Below are 24,898 nucleotides of genomic sequence, written 5' to 3'. Positions count from 1 at the left end.
ATTGCAGTCAGAGTGCAGTATAACTGCAGTATGCTGCAAATACTGCGTCCAAAATAACAGTTTTTTACTGCAGTAATTTTGCAGTGTAACTGCAATTAGAGTGCTGTATAACTGCAGTTCAGCTGCAGTACACTGCAGTTATTCTGCAATTACTGTGTCCAAAATACCACAGTCGACTGTAGTTACAACACTTTTACTGCAGTTTCAAAACTAAAATATTTTTCTAAGGGAATCAAATCACTGCAAAATTACTTATTTTGGTCACAGTATTTGCAGCATACTGCAGTTATACTGCACTCTGACTGCAATCTTTTTTCATAAGGGTTAGAATAAGTTGACTTGATATACATACTAGTTACCCTCCTTATCTTTTAGCCTATTAGATACTTTCACCAGTATCCTGAATTGTGGTGACAACTGTGTAAAGATTTAGTCAGATTGAAAGTATTGTGCTTCGCCAGTGAGGGTGTAAATGTTGCAGTTTGGAATATTTAACTACGAGCTCTGTATCTCAGTGCTAGAGGCGTCACTACAGACCCTGTTTCGATTCCAGGCTGTATCACAACCGGCCATTATTGGGAGTCCCATATGGCGGCACACAATTGGCCCAGCGTTGTCTGGGTTTGGCCGGTGTAGGCCGTCATTGTAAATAAGAATTTGTTCTTAACTGACTTTGCCTACAAAAAAGGTTAAATACAATTTTAAAAAATGCAAGTCAACCCCACTGACTTCTATAATACAATTCAAGGTAAAACTCTTCATAAACCAGACATGAGTTTAAAATGAGAAATGTGTCTGACTTAACCTTGTTGCCTGAAGTGTTTTCATGACCGCTAATAGTTTAGAAATAATCCACTTGGTTATTATTATGCAATGATTTCCCACGGTCAACGAGAACCACCAGAGCCATCCAGTTGTCTATGGCTTTGTGATTATTGGATAGACAGCGCCATCTAGTGGAGATGCAGACAACACGTTTTCCATCTCCATCATCAAGTAACTCGCACTTCTTTCACCATAGGGCTTTTCACACTACTTGAGCCGAACCGAGGCAAGCCAAACCAAGTTGTACAGAGCTGGCCTAGTTACACATCCACTTTAGTTGCTCACACTGTACTGGAAAGGACAATGTGAAAAGAAAATATCTGAGCCAGCAGTTTGGTCCGGGTCGGCATGGTAGTGTTAAAAGGGCACGTTTCTCCGGTGTAATCTTCCTATGTCCTGTGCCTCTTTCAATTAACATTTTATAGAATATCAAACTCATGGACAACTTCATAAAAGCTGACAAAAAGTTTGTCACATTGTTTTATTATAATAATGCAATCCATGTCATATCAGCAGCCAGTAGCCATACATCTCTGAACAATTTGCTGTGAATTAAGGCAGAAAAATAAAACATGTATGTACAGTTGATTTCTTAACATGGGAGAGCACAGGACACAAATGTTAAACACTGACCAAAACAACCTATGGAAACATACAAGTGGTTTCTTAACTACCTATTTCTCCAATAAACATCTTACTCGTACAATGAACAGAGCTAGCCTGGTCCCAGATGTGTTTGTGCTGTATTGCCAACTCCTATGGTCACTGGCGTAACAATGAGTATAGGAACTGGCAAGACTACAAACACATCTGAGACCAGGCTAGAACAGAGCAGGGTCATTGTTGGAATAATCCCCGGTAAAGCTTGACATCAGTCGTATACAGTATATGCAGAAATAAGTATGAGTATAAGGCACTTGTTAAGAACTTATTAAAAGCTGAGTAGCAGAGAACCATTAGTTTATCAAAACCAATAAGAGGTGTTCGGTACAATGAGGGCCACTGTTGCATACATCACATTAAAATGTGTCCATTTGATCAACTCGTTTCATCAGGTTTTAGTCAGTGCTATAGTGTTACATTAGCCTGGTTCCAGATCAGTTTGTGCTGCTTTGGCAACTCCTCTGGTCATTGTCACGCCAAGGAATTGGCAAGACATCAAAAACAGATCTTGGTCATTATCCACAAAGCTTCTCAGAGTATGGGTGCTGATCTAGGATCAGGTCCCCTCTGTCCATATAATCATATTCATTTTGCTATAAAAGATAAAACCGATCTTAGATCAGCACTTGTACTCTAAGACACTTTATGAATACAGGCCCTGGGACAAGTCTAGTTTTGCATATCTGTCAATTGAGCCAAACCCCTCCCCCTAAGGATCTAACAAAAGTTGTTTTAGTGTTACTTAGGCCTCGATTTAATCTGTAGCGCTGAAGATCTGCGCTGTAGCATGATTGAAATGTAAAGGTCATTTCCCATTGAGCCGACATATGCAGCGTTTACCATGAAGGCAATCCCAGCGAATGCAGGAACATTGCTTATAAATTGCTATCGCCCTGTAGCACAGGTCTTCAGCCCTAGCGATGAAATCGAGCCCTTAGGTTTGAATAAGTATTCAGATATGGCTACTTGGAAAAACAAACACATGCAATAAGACCTCTAATCTTTGGACCCATTTCTTTACAGATGAATAAGATGAAACATTTTGGCAAAGTAATACATATTTTCAACACAAGATAAAGGAGAAAACTAACACTGTCGGTTCATTTGATACTGTTACATTAACAATACTGCATAAGTGTACATACACAGTTCTCCTTCTTCCTCAGCTATTGGAGATACATGTGAATGGTGACCGAACTTCATACTATCTACAGTATTCTAATATTTCAATAAGTGATTATATCAGTTGACATTTCACATATCGTAACAATACATAACATATCAGCACTTTTGGACAGTTCATAGGCTACTATCTACTCTTTCTTCAGTAACAAAGCCTTGAACCATTGGCTGTATAACTGTGCATAGTGTATAATGACAATCGGAACAGAGCAGAAACAGTCTGCCTGTTGGTTGATGTGAGCCGAGGGTCAAAGTTTGTTATGATACAGATGCAGTATAAATGCTTCAGAAACAGACATCCTTTATAAGTTACTTTGCCCAATAGGGCCACTGTATAGACATCTCATCCACGACTCAACGCAGTCCATACATCAATCAATACACTGGATAAAATACAATTATTTACCACAGAATCACTAAACTCTTCAAATTTACAGTATCAGTCAAAAGTTTGTACACACCTACTCATTCAAGGGTTTTTCTTTATTTTTACTATTTTCTACATTGTAGAATAATAGTGAAGACATCAATACTGTGAAATAACACATGGAATCATGCAGTAACCAAAAAAGTGTTAAACAAATCAAAATACATTTTATATTTGAGATTCTTCAAAGTAGCCACCCTTTGCCTTGGTGACAGCTTTGCACACTCTTGGCATTCTCTCAACCAGCTGCATGAGTTAGTCACCTGGAATGCATTTCACATAACAGGTGTGCCTTGTTAAAAGCTAATTTGTGGAATTTCTTTCCTTCTGAATGCGTTTGAGCCAATCAATTTTGTTGTGACAAGGTAGGGGTGGCATACAGAAGATAGCCCGATTTGGTAAAAGACCAAGTCCATATTATGGCAAGAACAGCTCAAATAAGCAAAGAGAAATGACAGTCCATTATTACTTTAAGACATGAAGGTCAGTCAATCCGGAAAATTTCAAGAACTTTGAATGTTTCTTCAAGTGCAGTCGCAAAAACCCCCAAGCGCTATGATGAAACTGGCTCTCATGAGGACCGCCACAGGAAAGGAAGACCCAGAGGTACCTCTGCTGCAGAGGATGAGTTCATTAGAGTTACCAGCCTCAGAAATTGCAGCCCAAATAAATGCTTCACCGAGTTCAAGTAACAGACACATCTCAACATCAACTGTTCAGAGGAGACTGTGTGAATCAGGCCTTCATGGCAGAAACCACTACTAAAGGACACCAATAAGAAGAATAGACTTGCTTGGACCAAGAAACACGAGCAATGGACATTAGACCGGTGGAAATCTGTCCTTTGGTCTAATTTGAGGTTTTTGGTTCCAACCGCTGTGTCTTTGTGAGATGCAGAGTAGGTGAACTGATGATCTCTGCATGTGTAGTTCCCACCGTGAAGCATGGAGGACTAGGTGTGATGGTGTGGGGGTGCTTTGCTGGTGACACTGTCAGTGATTTATTTAGAATTCAAGGCACACTTATCCAGCATGGCTACCACAGCATTCTGCAGCGATATGCCATCCCATTTGGTTTGCACTTAGCGAGACTATCATTTGTTTTTCAACAGGACAATGACCCAACACACCTCCAGGCTGTGTAAGGGCTATATTACAAAGAAGGATAGTGGAGTGCTGCATCAGATGATCTGGCCACCACAATCACCTGACATCAACCCATTTCAGATGGTTTGGGATGAGTTGGACCGCAGAGTGAAGGAAAAGCAGCCAAAAAGTGCTCGGCATATGTGGGAACTCCTTCAAGACTGTTGGAAAAGCATTCCAGGTGAAGCTGGTTGAGAGAATGCCAAGAGTGTGCAAAGCTGTCATCAAGGCAAAGGGTGGAAATTTGAAGAATCTCAAATATAAAATGTATTTTGAATTGTTTAACACTTTTTTGGTTACTACATGATTCCATATGTTATTTCATAGCTTCACTATTATTTTACAATTTAGAAAATAGTAAAAATAAAGAAAAACCCTTGAATGAGTAGGTGTGTCCAAACTTTGGAGTGGTATGGTATAGTTCACAATTTCAACAGCAAGTTTTTCAGTTTGGAGCGATATTTTCCAAAATGCAAACATTCATAAAAAATAGTGTTGAATCTCTTTACAGTATGTTGATATAATGGATAAAATATTAACGTTTCAAAACTTCTTTAATTATTAAAATGAAAATAAAGTAATTGCATACACTTTCAAGGGATGAAAACTACGATGATGCTGATGATGATAATGACGCATCACTTTTAGTTCCAAGGTTTACATAGATAGAAAACCATTCGGGCTATGACACACGGTGCTCATGTCTGTTGCTATATTGTCTATTTCAATTATCTCTGTCTGTCCATTCAAGCGCCCTGCAGTCAGATATGTTACCAACATTTTTCCTTCATCATTGGAGCTATCATCGTCACATGTTGGCCCATGTCGAAGACTTGGAGTGCTTGTACACAATGGCCTATAACAATATGATCTCTTTAAGTCTTCCTGTTCTCCATGATATGTAGGTATCAGAACAGAGCATGGACCGGAGAGTGCTACTGAGGTAACCTGTACTTGGATGTCCCATCACAGGGATCCTTTAGCACTGGTCCTAGATCTGTATTTAGCCAACTTATTTGACTAGGAGTGACTGGGTGTTGAGGAGTTGGCTAAAGCACACACAGATCTGGGATCAGGTCTTAGTGGAACCAGGCTACCTTTAGGGTGGTATTCAGGTGTCCATCTAGCACGGGAACCAAGTCACCCCAAGTGTGCCCTCTTTTCTCTTACACATAGATCCCTTCTGGGTTTAGGCCAGATGTCAGTGGACTGTGCAGGACCCGAAGGTGACCAGGCATCGGGTGAAAGGAGACGGGACGCTTCAGGGAACCAGACATAGGAACCAAGTCTGCGAGAAAGGGAGAGAGAGAGAGAGAGTGAGCATAGCCTTGCTATTGAGAGAGGCTGCCAGGCAGACCTGGCTCTCATGAGAAGACAGGCTATGCGCCCACTGCCCACAAAATGAGGTGGAAACTGAGCTGCACTTCCTAACCTCCTGCCAAATGTACGATGATATAACATACACATATTTCCCTCAGATTACAGGGACCCAAAAAAGATTTGAAAACAAATATTGATAAGCTTCTGATTCTGTTAGGTGAAATACATGAACAATTTTGTAATTTAGCAGATGCTCTTATCCAGAGCGACCTACAGGAGCAAATAGGGTTAAGTGCCTCCCTAAAGGGCACATAGACAGATGTTTCACCTAGTCGGTTTATGGCTTTGAACAAGCAACCTTTCAGTTATTGGCCCAACGCTCATAACCTGCAGGCTAACTGCTGCACCATAAATATACATAAATACAGCAGTTTGTAATCATCGCATCAAAAATGGTGACCTCTTGCAATAAGAAAAGAACAACCAGTGGAGCAGAAACACAAGTAAATGTAACCTATATTTATCTTATTATTTATTCCCCCTGCCATTTGTACTTCTACTATTCGCACATTGTAACAACACTGTACATACAGTAGTTAATATTAATATAAAATGTCAAACGTCTTTCTCTTTTGAAACTTGTGTGTGTTTAATGTCAACTATTCATTTGTTATTGTTTATTTCACTTACTTTGGCAATGTAAACATATGTTTTCCATGCCAATAAAGCCCCTTTGAAATGAATTGAGAGAGAGAGAGGAAGAAAGAGATAGAGAAGGGAACGAGAGAAGGGGGAGGGAGAGAGGGAGACCATGCAGTGTGTGCATTTGTTCCGCCCCCTCAAGTGACACTTATGATTTCCATGCCAATGGCTGCCTAGATACGGCTGCCGGCATGCCCAGCATCACACACTCCGCTAGCTCAGCTCTCTCTCTCTCCCTCCATCATCATATTTTTTAAGTAGACGCTCTTATCCAGAGCGACTTACAGTAGTGAGTGCATACATTTATCATATTTGTTCGTACTTGTCCCCCGTGGGATCATATCCCTCCATCACTCTCTCCCTTCATCCTCCCTCCATCCCATGCTCAGCAGATTCTGTGGTGATGGACTCAGTGGACTGTAGTCTTGCCTACCAAGAGGCTGGCCTGGCAGAGAGAACAGAGTTAGACAGAGAGCTAAGAACACTGTGAACACTGAGGCTTGTCAAAAGGCTATGGGAGCATACACAAACAAACTATTCTAGTCACCAGGTGCTCTTGGAGAACCTTTGAATACCTTAGAAGTTCAGTCTCTTTATATCAATCTTGAATTTTAAATGGATTTCGGAGGTGTAGGATAGTGCCCAAGTGTTCCATGTTAGAGAATGTAAAAATATTTTTTTTATGCACCAAACCAGACCTTGTTAAAACATCCTCTATATCAATTTACGCAACAGTACACCTTTAAATCCCACCTCACCCACCAAGTTTTTCCAGATCACTTTTCCATATGTTTTTTTTTATAACTGTGCATGACCATGTGCTTACCATTACCTCATGTAAAGGGGTTGCTCTTGAGATAGAGGGAGAGACAGAGAGATACAGAGAGAGAGAGACAGACAGAAAGAGAGAGGGAAAGAGAGAGAGGATGAGTTACTACAATCGCTTAAAAAAAGGACACCCTCAAATCCACTTTTCAGATTTGAATGCGTGTTCCTCTATGCGTTACTAGATCTGACCACACGGTGTCAGCGTTGAGCCGTGCAGGACGCCAGCCATAACAGTTAACTTAATGGCCAAACAGAGGGCTCTTGCTGATTGAACACACATGTCCTGCTAGGTTATTAGAAGGACATGAACATTAAACTCATTACTTGACATAATGGAAAACCATTAGCATGAAGTCTAATATAAATACAAGAGCAACCCCTTTACATGAGGTAATGATAAGCACATGGTCATTGCACATTTATAAAAAAAACATTTGGAAAAGTGATCTGGAAAAACTTGGTGGGTGAGGTGGGATTTAAAGGTGTACTGTTGCGTAAATTGATATAGAGGATGTTTTAACAAGGTCTGGTTTGGTGCATAAAAAAATATTTTTACATTCTCTAACATGGAACACTTGGGCACTATCCTACACCTCCGAAATCCATTTAAAATTCAAGATTGATATAAAGAGACTGAACTTCTAAGGTATTCAAAGGTTCTCCAAGAGCACCTGGTGACTAGAATAGTTTGTTTGTGTATGCTCCCATAGCCTTTTGACAAGCCTCAGTGTTCACAGTGTTCTTAGCTCTCTGTCTAACTCTGTTCTCTCTGCCAGGCCAGCCTCTTGGTAGGCAAGACTACAGTCCACTGAGTCCATCACCACAGAAACTGCTGAGCATGGGATGGAGGGAGGATGAAGGGAGAGAGTGATGGAGGGATATGATGATGGAGGGAGAGAGGGAGAGCTGAGCTGGCGGAGTGTGTGATGCTAGGCAAGCCGGCAGCCGTATCTAGGCAGCCGTTGGCATGGAAACCATAAGTGCCACTTGAGGGGGCGGAACAAATGCACACACTGCATGGTCTCCCCCCCTCCCTCTCCGTAGCTGAGTCATCCTATCTCAGCAGGCACACAGTGAAAGAGAACTGCCGTAGAAAAGCCTAAGTGGGACTGATTGAGTGACCTGACAAACAGAGCAGTGGAAGAGCAGAATGGTGTTTTTTCATGAAAAGAATATGGCGTGATGGCAACGTGATAACATTTGGAGTTTAAAGTATTTTTTGCACAAATCTGTGCTCTTTTGCTGCACAAAAATGTCGCCCGACAAGTCACACGGCACGTGAATGCACCTCCTGCACAGTGCTTAGAGATGCAGCCAGTGTCATGAAGTTGTCAATCATGCCTATTTATTCAGTGTGGACAAGTTTGTTAGGCATTATGTTTAATTAATCAGAAATAAATCACATAATATGTGATTTTGCCCTTTCAATGAATAAGCAATACTCAGCAATATGATGTGACCACGAGCAGTAGTCAGAACAAAGGTTATCGCAGAAGCCTCCCAAGTGACGCAGCGGTCTAAGGCACTACATCGCAGTGTTGCGGCGCCACTACAGCCTTGGGTTCGATCCCAGGCTGTGTCATATCAAGCTGTGACCGGGAGTCCCATAGGGTGGCGCACAATTGGTCCAGTGTTGTATGGGTTAGGGGAGGGTTTGGCCAGTAGGGCTTTACTTGGCTCATTGCGCTGTAGCGACTCCTTGTGGCAGGCTGTGTGCCTGTAGGCTGACTCAGTTGAACAGTGTTTCCTCTGACACATTAGTCAGCAGCTGTCTTCCAGGTTAAGCGAGCGGGTGTTAAGAAGCTTGGCGGGTCATGTTTTGGAGGACGCATGACTCGACCTTCGCCTTTCCCAAGCCCTTTTCAGCGATGAGACATGATCATAATTACGATATTGGGGAGAAAAAAGGGGGTAACAGGATGCACCCACAGAGGATCTATGAATCTAGCTGCTCATTTGACAGAAATGACCTGTGCCCTGTCCGGTGTGGGTAGTCCCCTCCTCTTCCTCACTGGGCTCGGCTGGCAGCACGGTAACCTTGGTGCCAGTCTGCTGGATGAACTGCTGCAGGTTGACCTGTCTCAGCTCCTTGGTCAGCTGCTCCAGCTCATGCTGCATGTCCTAGAGGGGAGATAGAGATTGATTAACGATATAAATCTATTTTTTTGCCATCTGTTTTTACTCCACTGTATAATCTGACTGCAGCTATACTGACTGGTCATCTGTTCCTGGGGCCTCATTTCCCAACCATGCAAAAACTCTCACTAAATTCTGCCGTACGTGGAGATTCTAGGATTTGCACGCAACATATACGCATGTTTTCACTGATAAATCAGAGACGTATTATATTTATGCGCTCGTGAAGGAGCGTTACAACCCTGCCTAGAAATCGTCCTCCATTCACCTTTCATAGTAACAAAAACGCCCTAATTTGCTGTGTGATTTGGAGATCCTGTGTGGCGCAGTTGGTAGAGCACCATGCTTGCAATGGCAAAGGTTGTGGGTTTGATTCCCATGGGGGACCAGTATGGAAGTTTATGTTTTCACTACTGGATAAGAGTGTCTGCTAAATGACTGAATGTGATGCAACCAACTTTTTAGGGCGGTTAAGAGCATTGGGCCAGTAACTGTAAGGTCGAATCCCTGAGCCGACTAGGGTAAAAATCTGTCGATGTGCCCTTGAGAATGGAGCTTAACCTTAATTGCACCTATAAGTCGCTCTGGATAAGAGTGTCTGCTAAATTACTTAAATGTACAAATTTTATGTTGTAACTGGGCCATGACAGTTTCTAAAAGAAATGGCAAATTTGCTCACATTTTTGTATACAGTAGGTGTGGGCAGAATGTTTCAATCTCATTAACCAGGTTTCCATCCAACCTTTCTATGTGAGATTAAAAAATGTCATGACAGGCCTGAGGAAACAGCAAATTTGTCAGTAAACTTTCCAAATGTAGACAAAACAAAATACGCTAGACAAGCTGGGATCTGTTTGTGTCTGTAAAATGTATTTTGTGAGAAATGGCGGTGGAAATGCTTTATGCGCAAATATTGCTATAATAACCATCATATCGGAGTAAACTTGGAGTGACGCGATGACAAGTCTGTGTGGTCCTCCCACCATGACTCGGGAAAGCATGCAGTTTGTTAGGCTACAGATTATACAAATTAAGACGAACTTCACAGGGTGGTGAAAGTGAAAGCTGATGAACTTGATGCTCCTTTCCAATAAATATCTATGGTCTTAATCTGGTGACATGATGATCGATGTTAGGTTGCCATTTGACAAATAAAAATAGTATTTTGTCCATAATAATCTAGTCATGTAGGCTATACCAGCACTGTATACGCGAGCTGTTGGCTAAGGCGCACGTGCCAATACCAGTGTGGACACATTTGATATATAACGCACATTTTTTTGTGACAAAACCATCAGTAGAGTTGAAACCCATTTCATTTGTATTTTTTTTATCCGGTACATGGAAATTTAACTGCAAAAGTTTGTTTTATGTGCACTACCTCATCACGCACAGACTTTTATCCGCAACAAGTACATTTAAAGGAAATACATCTCTGGTGGGAAAATGTTTTTTTTTATGAGGATTATATTAATTTTTTATTTTAGAATATAAACCTAGCTATTAAAAAATGTAATTATGCATGCTGCCTACAGCGAGTGCCAAACATTGGTCATACATTCTACAAGATTGATTGTCTATTCGAACAATTTAAAGTAAATGCTACAGCCCAAACTATGCAAAAGACAAATTGTTGTTCAATATTTTATCTCCTACCCTGATGTAGGCTCTGAGATTAGGTTATGATGTTGAGCTCCTATCGCACAGCAATACTGTAGCCTAACCATACTGTAAAATATTTGAAATAGGCTACCGGTCTATTTACTTTCGAGCATGCTTGGCTATTGAATGAGTGATGGATAAACAGTAGCCTATTTGAAGAGTTTATTTCCAAAACTCTATATATCCATTTTCAGAAATGTTGGTAAATTAGCTTATTGTTTAAAATGTATGAAAAATAATAAATAATTTATGTTTTTTCACTATCTAATCATGGCATTGGGATGTTCAATGACATATGTATTTTTTTTTTAAATGTATCACTTCATCACCCTTCCTATGACTTCATGTAGTGTTGAGAGACTCTTCTACACTACATGCCATATCAAAACATGAATCAGATCTTACACGCTCACTGCATGCCTTTGAAAGGGAACGTCTATGTCTTCTGCTGTAAAACGTGAAACACACAAGAAAGGTAAGCCTGAATACTGTTTATTTATGATTTAGCCTAATGTTTTCATGCCTGTCTTGGTAAACCAGGCTTATATGTGTTTGATTCTAAGTGAGCTACTGTATTCGTACCTGCTATGATTTAAGGCTATGTATGATGATTTCCTGTTTTTATCCCTGCCTTGCTAGGCCAGGTTTATGTTTGCTGATTCAAGTAATTTTTTGGCAGCTGCTCATGACGACTTAGATTGTTTTTTTAAAATCATAATTTGATTTAAATTTTTTTTTTAAAGAATGTCCCTTATAAGGGTCTGTTCAGACTCCCTATGTCCACACAGTGCTATGTCCTGTTTATCACATAGCATAACTATGTCCAGAACCACTTTGACGTGATCACGATTCCTCTCTACAAATGAATAGTCCCTGGCCTTGCCGTTAAGATGATTTAAACCAAATCCCAGGCTTTGTTTGCACTGGCGTGGCTTCGCTTCTGGTATGCTTCTGGTATGTACTGTATACTGTATATGTAAAAACACTATATGTGTTTCTACATGCATTTTTTCATGTGTATGCTCATGCATCAGCGTGTGTGTATGTTAATACATGTGTCAATGCCTGTGTCTGACCTGCAGTCTCTTGCCACTCAGGCCGAGGGACCTGTCCACGGCTCTGCAGCTGCTCTCCAGCTGGACAGACTGTCTGTCCTGGGCCTTGAGCTCCGTGCGGGCTCTGAGTACCTGCGCCTTGGCCTCCACCTCGCTCACCCTTTGAGTCTCCTGTCTCTCCCTCTGCAGACGCTCCTCCTCCAGACCTGCCTCTACACCCTGACACACAGACAGGTTTGAGTTTTAGATCAATAGGAGTAGGAGATGGTTAGGAGAACATATGCTTCCCAGCACCCTAGCTACATCATCGGTTTTGCTGGTAGTCTGTTATATAGACCAGGGTTTCCCAAACTTGGTCCTGGGGCCCCCCTTGGGTGCACATTTCGTTTTTTTTGCCCTAGCACTACACAGCTGACTCAAATAACCAACTCATCATCAACCTTTGATTATTTGCATCAACTGTGTAGTGCTAGGGCAAAAAACAAAACCTGCACCAAGGGGGGGGGGCCCAGGACCGAGTAAGGGAAACCCAGATTTAGATGGAAGTGCATAGAAAGGCACTGCAAGAAATTCAGAGAGAGGATATGCATTATCTGTCTTTAAAATGATGATGCAAGGTGCCTGCACACTTTTAATGTTATGTGATTATAACAATTTATAAAACTGATTGGATGAGCAGCGTTCCAAGCCGTGCTGTATTGGCTGTCACAGAGACACACCTACGTTCCATCGGAATCACTGCGCCTCCATAAGAATATCATGTCTGAGTCATCTCGTTATTTATTTATCCCAACTTGCACATTATTTCCCCTTGCTTCCAGCCTAGCATTTAGTACGGTACAGCAGGCGTTAATATAAGCCTCGCTGTCTGTTTGACCTCGGAAACAATGTTTCACTTTTTAATTTCCTTCTCTGTAGTATAATAAATAGAGCGAATGGTGCACAGACGAAACGAGACAACTTTTTCTGAGCCAGTTAAAATCACGCATCAATAGAAAATAAGCTGAAAGTTGGCTAGCTAGCAAGTGACCAGAACGTTAGCTATCCAGCCTGCATAGCAACCATTTTGTTTAGAACAGACAACCAGTTCTTTTGCATAGCTAGAAACTTATTTTGGTCTGTAGCAACAAACAACCAGATAACCAGATGGTGGAAGAATAAAATTGTATGAATTGACTTATCAAAATAACATTTTAATGAAAATATGTAATTCATTGTTATTTTAAATATGTCAGGCCGAAAAACAGCATTTACCTGTGACTGTAGTCATGATACCTTATTGCTTAATTATACCATGCTGGAATTGTTAAACACTCATTTCTGATTTCCTTGAAGAGCATTCTAGAGTGTGCATGATTTCGCTATAAAACACGGCAATAACCAACTGCTATCAATAGTCGAATTGAGAACATTATTGGCATTGTTGAATTCGATTTTTATAGCTAGCTAATATTTAGGAGGACTGATGGTTTGCTTAGCTAGCAAGTCTGTTTGCTAGGTTACCAAGGCAATTACTGTGGCTATCCAGTAAACTTTCTAGCAACTTGTGGATGTTGAACACATTTCAACAGGTAAATGAACTCGGTAATGTGTGTGTTAAATTATAGCCGTGGTTTAAGCGGGATAATCAACTTGGTGCTGTATGTGTCCTCTGCAAAAGGTTAGTGCCACTCCGCTGTACTTCGTGGCCACTAGCGCCCCGCTCAGTAGGCATGATTAGGTGGTGGCAGATTGACAAGGGCGGCATGTTCTGAGCAAAACTGACAAAGACCGAAGTCCAACAACAACACATAAAACCTCACACAATTCTGCCCCAAAACAATGACAATTTCTTTCAACCAGTGACATGTGGGCTTTTTAGGTGAGCGCTGATGCCACCCTTTGATAAGCAGGGCCCACTTTGTCAAAGGCAGGGGGGAAATGATTGTACGTCTCCATGGTGCTGTTGGAGAGACGCATCTCTGCAGCGCTCCACCAACGTTCCGTCAAAAAAAGAATCTAATATAAATCATGTAGCAGATATAGGATATGGTAGAAAGACTATGTGGCCTTTTCTGTAACCTACAGGCTGGAGATAAAATGTATGTAATGAGACGGCGCTCAATAAAAAATAAAAAATGCTGTCATGTTAACAAACAATATATCCTAAAAACAGCACAGGTCAAAGTAAAATGCATAATATCTAATGGACAATCACAACTTTTGTCCAGGAGTTCCACCCTATTTTCATGATCAGTGGTTTCAAGTTTGTGTCCGTCAATTTTTGATAATCTTATCATAGTGAAAAAGAAATACTTCTGCATCTCCTGCTGTGTAAATACATTGCTAGCGATAACTGGGTATCTGATATTCAGAGCTTAAATAGCCAAATTGATTTGTCACAGGAATCAGGACTAATAAAGCCAATGCAATGGCCTGTTTTACAAACGGTGGGCCTACCACATTGATGGACATTCATAACATTCTATTGCGGTCTGACATATTAGGCTACACCCCAGTAATCACGAACCGACGTCTTTTGGACGTCTTGTTATGGTCCTGTGCGAACGTTTGGTGTTTTACAACCGGTAGGCTTCCCACATAGATAGATCGGCATACCTAAAATTCAATTTCAGGCAACACTGTAGGCTACACCTCAGTAAGCACGGACTGATGGCTTTTGGACTTCTTTTTTTTGGTGCAGTTCCAGACCGGCCTTGATTTCCACGGACTTTGGTTTTTAGTCCGGTTCAGACCAATCATAGACATCTACGTTTGGTTAAGATTTTGCCTGGTCTGGACCAGCTTTGATTTGGCCCAAACATAGACATCTAGAAATGACTTATTTTCAACTTTCATTCAGAGCCAAAAATTAGCCTGATTTCAATATCCGGAAAATACATATTTTCCACGTCTGTAAAATACATATTTTCAACATCCGGAAAATAAGTATTTTCAACTTTCATTCAGAACAGAAAATTAACCTGATATCCATGTCCAGAAAATACATTTTTGTTTTACCATCCGGAAAAGATGTCTTTTCAACATCCTGGAAAATATGTATTTTAAACATACGGAAAATACCTTTCAACCTTTCATTCAGAAATTAAATCGAACTTAACATCAATGTCTGGACAATACGTCTTTTAAACGTCATTTTGCTCACTGGGACTATTCTAGTTTTGCGGGGGCGGCATTTTTTGGTCTCGCCTATGGCGGCAGAACAGCAAGGACTGGCCCTGTTCGTGGCACACACCTTTCGCATCATGCATTATTTTACTTGAGGTCACATAGCCCCTTACACAATATACAACAGAAATCGTAACATTTAGGGGCCCTTTAATAGTGTCCATGCCACTTGATCATACCGTATCTAATTAATGCCCATGGGTCATAAATCCGAAGTGTGTCCCACCCACCTGTACCAGAGCCATCCTGTCCCCCAGCTCGACCTCAGCGCATTGAAGACGCCCTCTCAGCTCCTCAAGCCTGTCCTCCAGCTGCCTCTCACTCTCCAGCTCAATCTGCAGCTCGCTGGCCCAGAACTCCTCCTCCTCCATCTCCACCTCGTTCTTCCTCAGCCGTCTCTCCAGCCTCACTATCTCCTCCATCAGCCCCACTGCTCCTCTGGCCTCCTCTCCCCCTCGCCCCCCCCAGGTCTGCAGTTCAGCCTCGTAGGCCTCCAGTCTCTTCTCCAGCACGCCCAGAGTCTCTCTCTGGAGCCCCACCAGTCTGACCAGGTCCTCCATGCGGCAGGCCCACATGCCGGGGGACACGGCCCCTCCTGGGGCTACCGCTGTGGCTGCCGCTGCTGCATGGTGGTGGTGGTTCTGGTTCCCACCGTTCCCCTGGAGTAGGAGACGTCGTTTGGCCTCGAACTCCCTCCCCTCCCCCACCCGGCCTCCACTCAGGATGTCCCGGAGGCCCCGGGGCCCGCCGGTGAAGGTGAGGGACTTGCGGCGCGGCTCGCGGCGATGGAGGGCGTGCTCGCTGGGATGGCGTAGCTTGGCGAGAGGCGGGAGGCTCTGCCGGTGTGGGCCGCGTTCCGGACCCCGGAGCAGGGGACCCTCAGAGGGGGGGCGTTCGGTCAGGGAGGGGCCCGTGCGATGCAGGATCAGCTGGACGTCACCGGCATACTGGCCCCAGGTGTTGAGGGAGGCCACCGGGCTCTCGTGGGGGGCCAGGTGGCGCTCTGTGTCCCGCCATTTCTCCACCAGGGTATAGCGCCCAGTTCGGCCTGGGAAAAACAGATAGGACAAGTTCAGTTATGTCAGCTTTTGTGTATGTTTTAGTGTATGCTTTGTGCATAGTTTTGTGCATGTCTTCTCAGCCTACAGTGAGGGAAAAAAGTATTTGATCCCCTGCTGATTTTGTATGTTTGCCCACTGACAAAGAAATGATCAGTCTATAATTTTAATGGTAGGTTTATTTGAACAGTGAGAGACAGAATAACAACAAAAAAATCCAAATCAAATTCATAACATCAATTCATAAAATTTTTGACATGCGTTTTTCTGGATTTTTTTGTTGTTATTCTGTCTCTCACTGTTCAAATAAACCTACCATTAAAATTATAGACGGATAATTTCTTTGTCAGTGGGCAAACGTACAAAATCAGCAGGGGATCAAATACTTTTTTCCCTCACTGCATGTACTTTGACAAACTAACTAACAAATCAGTCGAGATGAATAATAGCTCTCTTTGTAATCATATTTTACGTGGATCAATAGGTTATAAGTATCAGTGCATCGTCAGCTATTAAAAAGCAAATGTATAAGAGCCTTGAATAATTTAACATCTATCTATTAACAGAGATGAATAACCCTGTTCGTTTTTTTAGGTAATATGATATTTGCTTTAGTGGAAATTATATTTTAGTGGGACATTTTATTTTCCAATTTCCAATTTTCACACAAGAAACAAGGCCAAAAAGACTGAGGCAAACCCCTTGATATACACAGTCTCTTTCCAGTGCTGGTCCCAACTAGAGATAAACCCCAAAAACCTAACATTAATCTCGTCATTAGACATTTGTACTGTGTATAGGAATTTCTATATGGAAAGTAGGAGGAGGGAGGAGGGAAGAGAGGAGGGGGCTTCATCAGTGCTTTTGCTTCCCCCTGCCTGCGAGAGATGGAGGGATGACTCAGACTTTCCCTCCTCTCGCCTGCCCCACGCGTAATGGGAAGTGATGTCAATACAGTCTGCTCCATTCCTCTACTCTCACTGAGAGAGAGGGGGATGGAGAGATGGATGGAGGGGGTTTCTGACTAAGACCCTCTCTATCTCTCACTACAGCACCAGATTGAGGCGTAGGCAGGAGGAGAGGAACAAATATTAGTTTTCAGCAGTAAGCCGGATTGTAAGACAGCTCCTGATTGAAATTGGAGTTTAATTAACCACCATTTCTTATACAAGCAAGTGGCGCAACACATTATAACAGAGAATCAGTATATCCTCTTCACTGTCGCTATACTTGAGTACTACTATGTAACACTGGCCCAAATTGCTACGCAGTCCATCAACTATGGCTTGGTGACAAAGACAGTAGCCTACCTTACCAAAGTCTCACAGGTAAATACTATAGGTTAGGTTAGAGGTACATTATACTATCATTCTATTATTCAATATCATCCATAACAAAGGGGAATGCACATGCAGAAAACAAAGTATAGGCCTACATTCTTAAATGCTAATATTTTAAATATTAGTAGCCAACACACATAAAACAAACATCCTAAAGCCTTTGTTAAAGGGATTTTCCAGAAGTTGTGAATAATTTCAGCCAGTAGTTTTGAAATTAGTGCTCACAAACCAAAGCAGGTCTCTGAACATCACAAAATTTTTCTAGAGCCTCTGTAGCATGTGCCCGAAGAGAGTAAAAAAAACTCTGTGGTGTTCATGTTGGGTGTACATCCCACAACCTCATTGGATTATACTGGACCGACCTGATCCCGCCTTCCACTTTAAACATGCAACCTCATTGGACATCATTCCACCTGCCAATCAACCTTGTCCATCATGTTTGGTTGTTGCAGGCCTGTTCCCAAATTCCAGTAGTTGCATGGATTGTCTCATCAGACTAGTATGGAAAATGAGCAAGCAAATGTGAAAACGTAATTTCATACAATGGAAAAGTTGCATCAAATGTCCTACTCCTTGAAAGTCGTGTATGGATTATATATAACATTTGCATACGTGATGAATGATGATCGCTGGCAGTTCAATTGCAGTGTTGTATTATTACCCCATATCATGGAATACCTGTGTGAATGTTTATAAGGACAAAAGGTGGACACATGGAATTATTCAATTAAAATTCTTACAGTGAGGGAAAAAAGTATTTGATCCCCTGCTGATTTTATACGTTTGCCCACTGACAAAGAAATGATCAGTCTATAATTTTAATGGTAGGTTTATTTGAACAGTGAGACACAATAACAACAAAAAAATCCAGAAAAACGCATGTCAAAAATTTTATAAATTGATTTGCATTTTAATGAGGGAAATAAGTATTTGACCCCTCTGCAAAACATGACTTAGTACTTGATGGCAAAACCCTTGTTGGCAATCACAGAGGTCAGACGTTTCTTGTAGTTGGCCACCAGGTTTGCACACATCTCAGGAGGGATTTTGTCCCACTCCTCTTTGCTGTACATTCATAGCTAATTATCTAATGCGCCTATAGCCAAATTTCAACATATATTTTTTAGCATAGACCTTTATTTTCTGCAAAATCACACTCATCCCAGCAAATGAACAGCCTACAGCTCAAAGAGAGGGCAAAGAGGGGTGGGCTATCAGCTGATCATAGCGGATGTAGATTATGTAGATCAGCTAGAGTAGTTAGCTTGATAGTTAGCTATGTTGAAACAATCTAACTAGTCTTTACCTGTGATTGGAGTTTCTTCTGCTGCTGACATCTGCCTCATAGGCCTACTAACAAACCAACAAACAGTCGAATTGAAGCATTCCCCATGAGATGTCACATGCAATTTAAAAGGTTTACCTTTTGGCACCGGTAGGAGGACTTGAGACTAACTTTTTTCATCACCGTCCCAGGATCATCCCGAAGTGCAATTTCAAATGTACCAAATTGAAGATGAACGGTCCCAAATAAATACATCTATTTTGTACATAAATGTAAATAAATATTTTTCAACCTAGGTGATATGCGTAATGGCTACAGCAAGAAAATATCTTTCAAAATGTCTATATTTTCATCTCTGTCACATGTGTTCCTGCTAATTCCATTTTGGAATGTTCGAGCTTACAGGCTGACTACACCACTCGCGTCGCCTGCGCGAGCGTTGCAAAATAATTTTTGAAATCTATATTATTCAATTATTGCACCCACACTGCTCGCGCGCGCCAACGAGCGTTACCGTTGCCTAGGGCTAAAATAGAAGTCAGTTCTATTTGTGACGCAGATCACGCTGCAAGTCCTGCCTCTTCCATCTCCTCATTGGTTTATAGAAGCAGGTACCCACATGCCATTTCCTCATTGGTTATACCCACGTGAGTGACTTAATGACGAACGAGGTCGGTGGCGGTAATGCACCTAATTTATGAAAGTTGCCAAACGCAATATAAAGTACAGAGAATAAAAAGCCTGGAAGGAGGAGAGCAGTGGCGGTTCTAGACCATTTCAACTGGGGGGGGCCAAGCTGGGGCCAGTTGTACTGTTAGAGGGGCCAGTTACATTAGACGTCATTGTTGTCATATCGTTTTGCATGTGGTACGATACTCTTGTGTTCCGCCTAAAGCCGTCCCTCTAGAAAACGCTTTGGTTAAATTAGTGTTTCGCGTTGCCACTGTCTAATAACGGATGTAAAAAAAAGAACGATAGCAAAAATTAGTTATGTAAACATTATTTCATACTCCACATTTAGGGGGGCCACATGGGTGTCCAAAATTGTTGTCACAGGGGCACTGGCCCCCCTGCCCCCCGGGAGACCAGTGGGGGGACAAAATACATTTATGCACGATGGCGCACGCGCGCAGCCGGTTTGGGTTCCGTGTTAGCCTACTGCCGTGTGCACATTGCTGCTCTTATAATGTGAAGAAATAATAGAATATCAATATTTTAAGGTAAGCCTTCTGATCTGTTGCATCAGCCTCATTGCTTTAAAAAATGAAATGATGTACAGTGATTTAGGATCTATCATCCCAGAACTGCTCCAGAGTCTGTTTTAAACCGTCCCAGACATATGCTTTATCGTCCCGGGACGCCCTTAATTTATAGCCCTGGCTGGTAGCCTCCGCCTGCAGGACGAGTGCAGTCAGTGTGCCCTCGAGTGGGGGAAGAGGAGTGGGATTCAAAACTAGTTTGATGAGGATTTCATTTAAACAAGAGAGAAAATAGATTAAAAGTGAAATAAAAATGTCATAATAAAAAAACACCACCAATCTGAAAGGGCACTCATTCTCTCTATCTGCGCACGTACCTGCTGATCAGGTTGACAATTATCTTCTCAATGTATTTGTGTGGCTAAAATGACATTTTTAGCGCACAACATTTTCTGGTTTGCAGAAATGTATTGAAAGAGAGAAATGCAAGTCCTACCGAGGTCGAAAAGATCTAACTTCTACTTTTGGATGCTTTCTAACTTCTGATGCATGAATTTGATCGATTTTCGCTGTTATCAAAATAACTAATAGTAAGTGCATGCAGCCACTAATCCCACTTGCTTCAGAGCACGCATTCCCTACATGACAGGAACGAGCATGTAGATCTGATGCACTAAACGGCAGGTTAGAATGTAAGGATTCTGTGCCCCTTTCCACTGGCTGAGGACTGTAGATCATTTATTATGCATGTATGAGCCGTACAATGACACGTCAAGTCCAAAATGGGAGGTTTAAAAAAATGACAAGGTCGTTTTCAATCCTCTCGAATATGTCTTTAGAGTCATAGTTCAGAGGACACTCACCTATGGCTTGAGCAAGAGCGATGACCACTTCCTGGCAGGTGGTTGCCTCTGTGACCCCACAAACAACCCTCTGGACCCCGTCGACCCAGACCTTGAGCTCCATGATGGGTCAGGTGAGTCAGGTCAGGTGACTCAGGTCAGGTGCTGCGAGGGGGCCGGCTGCGATGGGTTGGCCCCGTCATTCCTGGAAGCTCCAGCAGTGCAGGGTGGCTCCAGCTGCAGCACCTCTGGCCACCAACTCACTGAGGAGGAAGAACACAGAGCAAACCAGGAAGGACCTGGTCAGGAAGCAGCACATTTAAGAGGACAATGTAGTTTAACTCTTTGCCCAGAACTGCACAAAACTGGACCAAATTATGCAATTTCAACCAGTTTTCACCCCACTGGGATGGATCTTTTAAATTGTGTAAACCTATTTCTTCGCTAGATGTAGAAGTTGTTGTCAGTGTAGTCTGTGATGAGACAGGTAGTAGCAATGGGAGATTCATCATGGCCTGAAAACAATATCAGCCTGAAAATATGTGCCACTATTTTTAGCGGCTGTTGTGGAAAAGGAGGACGGCTCAAATAGTTGGGGAATGGTAGAACCGTCCAGCCAGGCATAGTAGGACCAGCTGGACATGAAATTGTTGTTTTCATCCCAGCTCTGTGAATAGATACATGTCTTTAGGGGGGTTGGACAGAAAGAGCCTGCCAGTACTGATGGTCTGAGCCAAGTTCCTGCTATTGTACAGAGATGAAGGAGGAAACAACGGTGAGGAGAAAGCCGGAAGATGGCGTCAGTGAAATGGAGAGAGGGAGAGCAGGAAAAGTGGGTGAAATATGAAATGGAGAGGGGAGGGCAGGATGAGAGACTGCAACAGAGGAGGGAGGGAGAGAGGGAGAAGGAGGGGAACAAGGACTTTCTTTTGATGTCTCGGCGTCGAGGGTCTCATATTTTGCTGCAGATGTGGTAACTTTGTATGTTTGGGTGTCTGGCTTGATTTGACGAGGAACATTTGATAAGAAACTATTTTTGGTTTGTTTTCTGTATAATGCTCTGTGTGTTGTTTACTATATGAATTTCAAAATACAAGTACCTGCCAAAATAAAGGAAAAAACATAAAGTCATCTTAATAGGGTGTTGGGCCACCACGAGCTTATTGAACAGCTTTAATGCACCTTGGCACAGATTCTAGAAGTGTCTGGAACTCTATTGGAGGGATGCGACACCATTCTTCCACGATAAATTCTATCATTTGGTGTTTTGTTAAGGCTGGTTGAAAACGCTGTCTTGGGTGCCGCTCCAGAATCTCTCATAAGTATTCAATTGGGTTGAGATCTGGTGACTGAGACACAAACACATACACACTTTAAACCACCTATGCTCCTTTAAGACCTCTGTTTCAAAGTCACAGATCTCTTCTTCTAGCCATGGTAGGCAAAATAATGGGCAACTGGCCATTTTTATAAATAACCCAAAGCATGATGGGATGTTAATTGCTTAATTAACTCTGGAACCACACCTGTGTGGAAGCACCTGATTTCAATATACATTGTATTCCTTAATTTACTCAAATGTGTTTACTTTATTTTGCCAGTTACCTGTAGCTTCACGGTAGTAATCCAATGAAGTATGTGGTAAAGACATTCATTTTGAACCGCATTCATCTCCCAGTCAAGTTCATTCCAGACAAAATGAACAAGACTGCTTTTGTGACTGTAGTAGACACTCAGCCTGGTGTCAAATGATAAGCGAGTGGGAAAAAGCATGACCTGTGGCCTTGGTCCATGCAGTCTGGCACATTCTATATTCCATCCTGTCTCCACAACGGACCAAGGATAAAAAGTCAATATGGAATTGCGAAATCAGATCAAATTAGGGACATTTCAAAGGAAAAACCATCTGCATTGCAGTCCTCTTCAAGGAGAGTCTATGTAGAGTGGATGTATGGCTAGTGTCCAGAGCTGTGATGCCCCCTAGAGGGCTGACCTTCACACTGCACTGGTCTATCCTCCTGCTGGTCACTTAACCCCCCTCCACACCTCCCCCACAGCAATGGGTTCTCTTCGTGTAATGTAATTTAGACCAGCCTCGGCATGCTGCTGTGCTTTATACACACACACACACACACACACACACACACACACACACACACACACACACACACACACACACACACACACACACACACACACACCCTCACGCACGATTGCACGCACACACATACATGCACACACACACACTCCACCTCTCACATGGTGCTTGCTAAAAACAGTGGGTTGAGAACACTAAACATCACTGCAAGATAAAACCAGTTCAGCTTAATAGAACTAGGTATGGGCTTTGAGAGAACAATCTCTCTTTTTAGGGCCAGGCAAAGGCGGGATGTCAAACAAACACTCTCTGTATGTGTGTCTCTGTGTGTGTCTCTGTGTGTGTGTCACCTTTGTCTCTTGCCTGGCTGATGATCTCTCTATTCCTGGCATATTTACAGCTGGCTAGGAAGTGCTTTTGTCCTTCATCCAGATTGCCCTTAAATGGCAGCAGAGTGCAGATAGAGGCATGGAGGGAAATGGGCTGCGAGTCACACACAAAGAGGACTCTGGGAGATTTTTCTGTACTGACACATAACTCTGTCACTATTTTTTTAAACTTTTTTTTCCTCAGGGGAGTGTGAAAAGTGAATTGACATTGGAATACAGAACATACATGGCCAGGGCTCTAAATGAAAAAATTTAATTGGTAACAATGGTGCTGCTAACTTGGAAAAGTTAACGAGTACCACATAAAATTCAGGAGCGCAATAAAAATAGATTTTTAAATTGATTAAGATATAGCCTACAGATGTAGGATCTTAATTTGAGCCAGTTTGCTACAGCAAGACACTAATCCTGCAGCAACAGAAAATGTGAATCATTTTGTGGATTATAATAATTCATATGTTTGTAGGGATAGATACATTTTTTGTTAGGGCAAATCAGGTCTGAAATGTTAAAGTGGAAATTACATTTTATTTTGTATTTTTCAAACTCAAATACACTACAGGTTTGAGGAAAATTCTCAGCAATAAAAGAGTGATCAAATTAAGATTCTACATCTGTACATTGGGCCTATATGAATCCTACTTACTTTTGAAGCACATCTCATGAAGAATATATCTATTTTCTATGGTTGGTGTTGGTTGGCACGACAACAAATGCAAAAGCCAGATAGGAGTTAGGACAGTGTAGGAACCAAAGTGTTGGTCAGTGTTTACCAGGGGAACCTAATCACATTTGAATAAATGTTGCATTTAGACAAAGATTTTAGAATAGTCTATCTAATTCAGAACACACCGTTGCACAAACAACATGGTGATCTATACCACCACCGGTAGCAACCTGTATTAGAGGTAATATTTGCTTTGCCCTAGCTAGAGCATTTAGCTAAATGGCATTATGCTAGCCAGCTAGCTAGTTAACCATTAGCATTATCGATTAGCATTATTTTAGGCACATGCCAGCTTCCTTAGACTAACTTGCGTTTTGCAGAGAGCAAGATACACAAATGAATAGTATAATAGAGAAAACATGTGGATTCATATTTAGAGGCAATGTGGAAAGCAGCATCATTCTTGTTTTGGAAGAATATGCTGAGTGAATTAATTCTTCTTCTTCTTCTTCTTTGGTATCATGGTGTTCAGACATTTTGTTTGTGCATGTCATCACCTACTGTGCGGTAGTGTGTGTTCAATCACGTTACATTTTGTGATACAAAATAAAAAAAGTAACAGGGAAAAGGAAAAAAATTGCACCACCAACTAATCCTACACCTACAGTATATACCACTATTTAATAAAAAATATAATCACCACCCCATTCCACTACTTTGACCCTAACTGATCCTACACCAGGCCAACGGCCTGGGACGACGGGACTCTTTCATTCAACACACCTTGTAACTCTTCTGCAGTAAAACCTCGTACACCCAAGTACTTCTCTGCAGCTGCCACCATAACATCTATTTTCTGTGATTTACGTTCCATTTCTGTGGTACAGTTGATAACCATGGCAATGAA

The 24,898-nt window shown here is 42.0% G+C and overlaps 1 protein-coding gene across 3 annotated transcripts in view; it reads right to left on the bottom strand.

Moving 5' to 3' along the window:
* Window positions 1-4,777: 4,777 nt before the first annotated feature.
* The window catches only part of LOC115152164 (ras association domain-containing protein 8), a 29,644-nt gene continuing 9,523 nt past the window's right edge, over window positions 4,778-24,898 (bottom strand). Inside the window, exons 2-6 of one of the 3 annotated variants that reach the window (XM_029696731.1) lie at window positions 20,859-21,136; window positions 15,344-16,161; window positions 11,967-12,164; window positions 9,063-9,213; window positions 4,778-5,530 (exon numbers count right to left, since the gene is read on the bottom strand). In XM_029696731.1, the coding sequence (XP_029552591.1) occupies window positions 5,409-5,530; window positions 9,063-9,213; window positions 11,967-12,164; window positions 15,344-16,161; window positions 20,859-20,961 (1,392 nt within the window). In that variant the 5' untranslated portion in view covers window positions 20,962-21,136 and the 3' untranslated portion in view covers window positions 4,778-5,408. The remainder of the gene's footprint in view (window positions 5,531-9,062; window positions 9,214-11,966; window positions 12,165-15,343; window positions 16,162-20,858; window positions 21,137-24,898) is intronic. The other 2 variants (XM_029696732.1, XM_029696733.1) reach the window with 2 other exon arrangements.

Source organism: Salmo trutta, chromosome 17 (genome assembly GCF_901001165.1).
Source record: "Salmo trutta chromosome 17, fSalTru1.1, whole genome shotgun sequence".
Taxonomy (NCBI): domain Eukaryota; kingdom Metazoa; phylum Chordata; class Actinopteri; order Salmoniformes; family Salmonidae; genus Salmo; species Salmo trutta.
This window is presented reverse-complemented; position numbering and strand designations above follow the sequence as displayed.